This window comes from Gossypium hirsutum, chromosome D06 (genome assembly GCF_007990345.1).
Source record: "Gossypium hirsutum isolate 1008001.06 chromosome D06, Gossypium_hirsutum_v2.1, whole genome shotgun sequence".
NCBI lineage: Eukaryota > Viridiplantae > Streptophyta > Magnoliopsida > Malvales > Malvaceae > Gossypium > Gossypium hirsutum.
The window spans coordinates 30,865,470-30,873,553 of NC_053442.1; the positions used below are offsets into that span (position 1 = coordinate 30,865,470).

Below are 8,084 nucleotides of genomic sequence, written 5' to 3' on the forward strand. Positions count from 1 at the left end.
ATGATCATTAACATAGCAGTCTAAAAGCCTTTAGGGACATAGAATTTGAAGAAATTACTCAGGTCAAGGGTTCCCTTAACGAAATTGAGAAATGTTTTGCAAAAAACTATAAGGTTGAGATGGCATCACTTCTGACTTCTTTGATGTCTATGAAGTATAAGGGTCAAGGAAACATGAGAGAGTATATTATGGAGATGTTTCATGTTGCTTCAAGACTTAAGGCACTTAAGATCAAGCTTTCTGAGGAATTGCTTATTCTTATGGTTTTGGTATCACTTCCTGTAGAGTTTAACCAATTTAAAATTAGTTACAACTATCAAAAGGAGAAATGAACTCTAAATGAGCTCATTTCTCATTGTGTACAAGAGAAAGAAAGGTTGAAACATGATAAGTCTGAAAGTGCACATTTGGCCAGTGCCTCTAAAGACAACAACTTACATTCTAAATAGAGTACCCAGTAAAACAGTTGCAAAAACACCTTATGAGCTTTGGACAGGTCAAAAGCCTAGTTTAAAGCACTTTCAAATTTGGGATGTCCAATTAAGGCAAGGCCTTGGCCACATGGAAAAAAATTGGACTCCAAAATAGTGAGCAGCTACTTTACTAGTTCTTCTGAGTGATCTAGGGGATACAAGTTTTATGATCGCACTATTAGGAATATTTTTGAGACGGGAACTCTAACCTTTTTTGAGGATGTTGAGTTTGGAGGGAGAAATAAGGTTAGAGACATAGCTTTTGAGGAGGAATTGGATTTTAACTTAGTTCTTGCTATCACTTTTGACGATGTTTAAGTTCTCATACCTACCATTGATCAAGAAGTAAATCCAGAACCTCAACAATACAATATTTGAACAACTCCTTATTCAAGATGAAGTAATTATTCCAGAAGAACAAACTCAACAATCTCAAGAACAAGTGTCATTAAAGATGTCCATGAAAGAGAGGAGAAATGTTATTTTAGATGATTATATTGTATTTCTCTAAGGATATGAGAATGACAATGGGATGATGGAAGATGGTCCAATCAACTTTCGTTAGACCATGAAAAATTCTAATCCTAAGTCTATGCAAGGCAATAAAGTTTGGAAACTTGTCCCATTACCTGAAGGTGCAAAATCAATTGGTTGTAAATGGATATTTAAAACCAAGAGGGATGCAAGTGGTAATGTGGAGAGGTATAAGGTGCATCTTGTAGCTAAAGGATATTCTCAGAAAGAAGGATTTGATTTTACAGATACTTTCTCTTGAGTTTCATCGAAAGACTCTTTCAAGACAATCATGGTGCTTATTGCTCATTTTGATCTTGAGTTAGATTAGATGGATGTTAAGACCGTGTTTTTCAATGGCGACAATAAAGAAACAATTTATATGGTACAACCAGAAAATTTTGGGTCAGGAGACCCAAAGAATATGGTTGCAAATTAACAAAATTCAATTATGGACTCAAACAAACTTATCGTCAATGGTACTACAATTTTCATCAAGTAATTGTCTCATTTGATTTTGAGATGATTATTGTTGATGATTATGTATACAAAAAATTCAGTGAGAATAATTATATATTCTTAGTTTTATATGTCAAAAACATTTTTCTTATCACTAATGATATCGGCTTATTACACGGAATCAAGAGGTTTTTTTATCTAAGCATTTTGAGATGAAAGATCTTAAGAACGCCTCTTTTGTTTTAGGAATTCAGATACATTGAGACTGATCTCGAAGTATTTTTGGATTGTCACAAAAGAGCTATATCAATAAACCATCCCTAAAGTTCATTGTACAACACATCTCAATCTCCATATAAATGCTCCATGACCATCTGTTTAGCCCACCATGCTTTCTTGTACGACACTCTGTAATGAAACTAGCCTTGCATGTCGACAATGAGGACTAATACAATAATGGTTGGCATGTCTTTCACCAGCGGCATGATGCAGTTATAGATTGTTTTCCCATCAAGTTTGTGATGGTCTTGCATCATACGTGTAGCAGTCATGTATGTGGCCGTTCAAATTTTTGATTTTCCCACAGTTGCGACCTCTAGATAAATGCAGCTCGTACCTATCAGTTGCACCCATTTGAAGACCTCCAACACTCCCCAACATATAATATCGATGTAGATTTAATGACTTTGTAGTCAACTCACACATTCATGCTATACCGCTTGATGGCAAATACGTAATCCTTTTTGTATGCGAATTGTTGGCCTATGTACAACTATTCCAATTTAGAATTTGCCACCAATAGGTGAGAAGGTATTATATTTGGGTATTCAGGGAACTCGGATGCATGTCTCGCATCAAGATCTAGACTCAATATGTAAGCCCAGGGTTATTGTGTATGATAATGCCACGACTCGAGTTCCCAACAGAAGGGGCGTGTACATTTTCACCCTCGTTCACATCTTTATTATCGATATCATTTGAAACCTCATCTATATCAAGGTCATTGAAATCTGCACCCTCGTGATTAGAATGACCATTATTATCGAGTCCTTCACCATCTGCATTGGTACCAATCACCACTGGAGGTATCTGTAAACGGGGACCTAGATTAGGGTTGTTATACGTAGTCGAACCATGGTGTGGATTTTCGGCCCATGTCAATGTTTCTCCGTACTGTAGTTAAACTCGTGTACAAATGATCGCTTATCAATAAACATTCTCAGAACCTCCGTACACGAGTCTTCAACTCCATATTTTTGACTTAATGGAGTGACATTTAGAACGGGCTTCACATCCATTAACTTAGCAAACAATTGAACTGATTCAGCATTCACGTTCCCAGTCGAGCAATAAAGTGCGATCATTGTCTCCTCGTCTTAAATCATGTACAAGTTCCATCTCAATAAATTTGATAGGATTTGATGAAATTGGAAATTTGTCGAATAGTCTGTACATCCTCCTCCCACACCGTCAAGCTATTTTTGCACTAATCTTTTGTTTTATTTCTTCAAGTTTTACATTCTAATTAAATCTTACTCCTATTTTTTGGCGAAATTTAAATATACAACCAACTGTTATTTGTAAAATTACCCCCTCAAAATAAATGTATACGAAGAATTGGTTATTCATCTTCGATACAATATCTATAAAATAAATTTAAAATAAAAAATTAGTCTTTATTTAGAAAAAATAGTGGCTCCTACTAAAAAACTATATTTACATACAAATAATTACAAACTAACCTTATAAACTTGAACTTGATTTTTAAAAAACCAGCATAAATCTTCTTCTTTTCTTTTCTCTCTTAATCAGACACTAAAAACTTTAACAAAAATCAAAACATTCAATAGATACAATTTTTTGGTCAAGGTGGGGTTATATATTTTGAGTGGTCACTTGACAACGTGGCGGGATTATCGCTTGATATGTCGATGACACCACTTATAATATTTATTAGTCTCCTTTTTTCTATTTTCAACTTTTTTTTTCGAAAAACATTAGTACCGCCTAACATACTGATGGCATTCATTAAAAATTTTTTTGACACTCTAGCCACCGGTGCCGCGTAACAATGTCGCGACACCAATTAAAATTTTTTTTAAGAAAAATCACTAGTGCTACGTAACAAACTGAAAACACCATTAAAAAACATTTTCCCTTTATTCCCTCCACCGTAAATACCCATATTTATCACTTTCATTGATATATGATTGTGTAATGATTAGGAAAAAAAAAGTGTAATACCACACGAGTCATTTTTGCATATAATTTTTTCTCTATATCATTTTTAATTAATTAATTAATTAATATTTTAAAATTATTTTCATAAAAAAGCCGTATTTTCTTTCTTAGTAAGCAGTCAAAATTCATTTCAATAATTTATTTATTTTTAAATTACCTTTATAACAGGCATACTCGAAATTCATTTTACATCCATTCTTTCTTTTCATCCATCTACTTTTCCACCCAACCAAACAAAATACTGACCTTCACTCATATTTAACATTTTAACCGAACGGATGTAACCGATTGATCTTGAAGAAATAACTGGTCATTGAGAAGCTCAAAGTGCCAAAAAAGATAAAATTGGCGGTGTCAAAGAAGCTCAAATGTTGAAGCAAAAGCACACTTGATATGCTTGGAGATTAAGTCCCCCACAAATGACCTTGTAATTTTAAGGTCAAATTTTATGATGCCCGGCAAAAAAAACAAAACATGTAGCACAAACAAGGATCAAACGAACAATTGATTAATTAAAACACTACTTGTCTGAGATATTTAGGCCAACTCAAAACAAAATGTCACATCCACTGCTGCAAAGGATGCTTATAAACCAAGGAAATAAACACTCTGCCTGACAACATATATGAAACATTCAACGCTTCTTAGAGACACCTACAGTCTTTCCTCTGCGACCAGTGGTCTTGGTGTGCTGACCACGGACACGAAGACCCCAATAGTGCCTCAGCCCACGGTGGTTCCTGCATTACAGTATTTCACGTGTTAGCTGTCACACCACATCCCAACAGCCAGATGGACAATCGACCAAGATGCAAACTACTTACATAGAATCTGTTGAATCTGTTAAACCACAGAAATGGCACATAAAAAAAATGCAGCAAATCGAGAATTAAACATGTATGATTTTAGATTTTTCACTTTTGACCCAAACCACATCAATGGTTATTCAATTCCTCTCATCTTAATCAACAAAAAACGTCAAACAAGATAACCACAATAATATACCTCCCATTTTGATAATAACTTGCCAGCCAACACATTTAAAAGATTTTTAGGAGACAGAACTCGAATCGAGAAATGATACATGTAGATTCTTACAAAATCGCTTACGTGCATAATAACACATAGGATATCATAAAGATACGTTATTCCTTCTTAAGCATGAAAGAGGATAATAAATAATAAAAAATTAAAAGCTACAGAAATGAGCCCCAAATAAGTTGCCCAAATCATTTAGTCAAACGTTTGAAAGAACTTCACTGAGAATGTGAAAGCAATTGCTTATAGTAAATTGATATATGATGAGGAACCATGAACTCAAATTAAACAGAAATACTAAAGCATAGATACAATTGGCCTGATCATATCATTTTAAGCATCAAACATTTGGAACATACAGCAAACATGGGAAAAGATAAACTCAAAGCACAGATTAGTAAGAACGAAGTACTAACCTGATCTTCTTCAATCGCTCCAAGTCATCTCTCAACTTCATGTCGAGAGCATTAGACACAACTTGGGAATACTTCCCATCCTTGTAATCCTTCTGCCTATTCAAAAACCAGTCAGGGATCTTAAACTGCCTGGGGTTTGCAACAATGGTCATGAGATTGTCCAGCTCCTGTGCAGTCAATTCACCAGCCCTGATAAAAAAATCAGCAAAGTTGCACAAAAGCTCAACAACAAACCAAAAAAAAAAAACTGAATACATGACTCCTCATGCCACAAGCCTATAAATAATTGAAGCCTAGAAGATAATCTAAAGTTTTAGATGAAAAAATAAGAAATCATAATTTTCTTCCACACATGAATCAATTCATATCAATGACAAAAGTAACCGTTTCAACCTGAAATACCACAAAACAAAATCATCTACTATATATTTTTTTCTAAACTATGAGCTATACGACATTTTATCGGTTCCCACGTAAGCCCAAAATTGACATAAAATAGGCAATCTCCTTGCATCTAAATTTTCATAATAAAATATACCTCTTGTTCATGTCGACATCAGCCTTCTTGCAAACAATGTTAGCGAAACGCCTTCCAATACCCTTGATGGAGGTCAAAGCAAACATGATCTTCTGCTTTCCATCAACGTTGGTGTTCAGCACACGCAAAATGTGCTGAAAGTCTTCGTTCGCCACCAGAGACTGTACAAACACACACAAAAAAAGAAGAGTTAAAAGCAATAATGTTAGAAACAAAACGTCAACCCTAATTCAAACCAAGAAAAAACCATCCCCGAAAAGGGAGAAAAAAGGAAAAGAAAATTTAGATTAAAAAAACAGTGAATCAGATCAAGAAAAATATGGAATTGGAATTAGAAAGATGGAACCACAATTACCATTTTGATTTGGTGAGGGAGGAGGAGAGACTATGGGAAGTGATGAGCTGAAGCGAATAAACAGCGGAGGCCAAGTTAGGGTTTTTAAGGATTCCTCTAACAAACGTATTTATATTGGTTCATAATAACTCTTAGGGTTTTTTAGTTGGATTTTGGGCTTAAGAGAAAATTAGTGCACTGTTGTCATAAGGCCCAAATTTTCCGGTCCTTTAAAACTCACCATTACACCGATTTCACCCAATACTATTATAATTCGATTCCCCTATACAATCATAATTTAGTTAGACTGAGTTTGAAAAAAATTAATCAATTAAAAATAAATATTAATTTTTAACTAGTTAATTTTCTTTTTTTTTTTAAAATTCAAATAGACTTGGCTTTATTAAAACATAAACCAAAATACATGCCACCAAGCTCAACATGTCAGCCTGGAACCAAAAAAATAAAAACAACAAATAAATCGAAGTTTTTAAAATAATAAATAAAAAGATAAAGCTTTAGCCCAATCACATTTAATGCCTGAAATTGTGCCAACCTTTCATTTTTTTTTCTTTTCAATCTCGATGATTTCAGTTTCCAAGGAAGCGTTTCTTTATTTTCATCTCTCAAAACAATCACTCCTCCCTTCGAACCTTACCCACAAAAGGTTCCAAATTAGTTTGGTTCCAGATTTGGTTTAGTTAGTATCCAGGAGAGGTTTAAAATTGACTAAACTTCAACTGAAACAGGGTATTCTCGGAGGACGTGGTCTAGATTCTCATTTGCCCCCTCACATTTCGGGCTAGCCATATTCGCCACTAGTTGTTTATGATTCAAATTAACTAGTGAAGGAATAAAATTTCTAGATATTCTCCAAACTGTAATTTTTAGCTTTGTTGGAAGCTATAGGTTCCATAGTTGTCTGTAAAAGTCTCTAGAGGTGGTATGTAAATCATTAAAATTAGGGCCTAGAATACTTGGTTGTAATAGTTTATAAGCACTCAAAATAGAAAAGTCACCGAAACGTTCACCACGCCAGACCACCAAGTCATCGTGGAATTCCTTCTCTAGCGAAATCCTCAATATCCTGGCCACATCAACATCCGAGAAGGTATTAATAACCAATTCTTTATTCCATTCCATTTCTATTTCTATTTATCAGCTCCGCAACCATTGAAACGCTATTATTATTCATACTCACATTCAGTCTCTAATTAATTGAACTTGGTATCCATGCATGCTTAGTAATTGAGATGTTTTCACCTAATCCAACTCTCTAACATAAGCCCTCTTGTAATAACCCCCTCGTAGCCCAAATACTTTTCCAAATATAAGAAGGTAAATTCCCTAAATGTGCATTTAAGAAATCGAAACTTGGATAATATTTTGCCTTTTAAACCCGGGCTAATAACGAATCAGGATTATTTAGAAGTATCCATCCCTGTTTGGCCAATAGAGTGATGTTAAATTTCTTCAAACTATGAAACCCTAAACCCCCTTCCTCTTTCAAAGCACAGATGACGCCACCAATGAATCCCCTTTCTTCCACGCCTCTTTTGCCACCAAAATCGTGCCATAATACTTTCTATTTCATCATACAAAGTTTTTGGCAGCAAAAAAATGCCATCGAGTATGTTGGAATGGCTTCGAGCATTGACTTAATAAAAAAACTTTTTTACCCCCTTGCGATAGTAATCTAATGCACCAACCATCAATCTTCTTTTTAATTCTGTCCTTCAATAGTTGGAACGATTCCTTTTTCTTTCTACCCACCATGTTGGGTAGGCCTAGATATTTCTCTGGATTATTCGAATAACGGACCCCTAAACTATTTGAAATTAATTCCTGAGACTCTTCAAGGGTATTTAAACTGTAAAAAATCGTTGATTTATCAAAATTGACACTAACCTGAGCACATTTCATATTCCTTTAAGATGTTTTTTAAAATGTTGGCACCCTGGTCGGAGGCCTCTCCAAACATAACACAATCGTCTGTAAAAGAGAAGGTGTGATATCTGAGAACCTCTCTTTCTGGCCTTTTCCCTTTAATCATCCAATCATTTAAAGCAAGT

The 8,084-nt window shown here is 34.7% G+C and overlaps 1 protein-coding gene across 1 annotated transcript; it reads right to left on the reverse strand.

Annotated features, from left to right (window-relative positions):
* Positions 1-4,163: 4,163 nt before the first annotated feature.
* LOC107889621 (40S ribosomal protein S18) lies at positions 4,164-6,212 on the reverse strand. Its single transcript, XM_016814125.2, has 4 exons — positions 6,034-6,212; positions 5,679-5,839; positions 5,141-5,329; positions 4,164-4,426 (listed from the first exon to the last, which is right to left on the reverse strand). The coding sequence occupies exons 1-4, from the start codon at positions 6,034-6,036 to the stop codon at positions 4,321-4,323; spliced, it is 459 nt and encodes a 152-aa protein (XP_016669614.1). The 5' UTR covers positions 6,037-6,212; the 3' UTR covers positions 4,164-4,320.
* Positions 6,213-8,084: the final 1,872 nt, after the last annotated feature.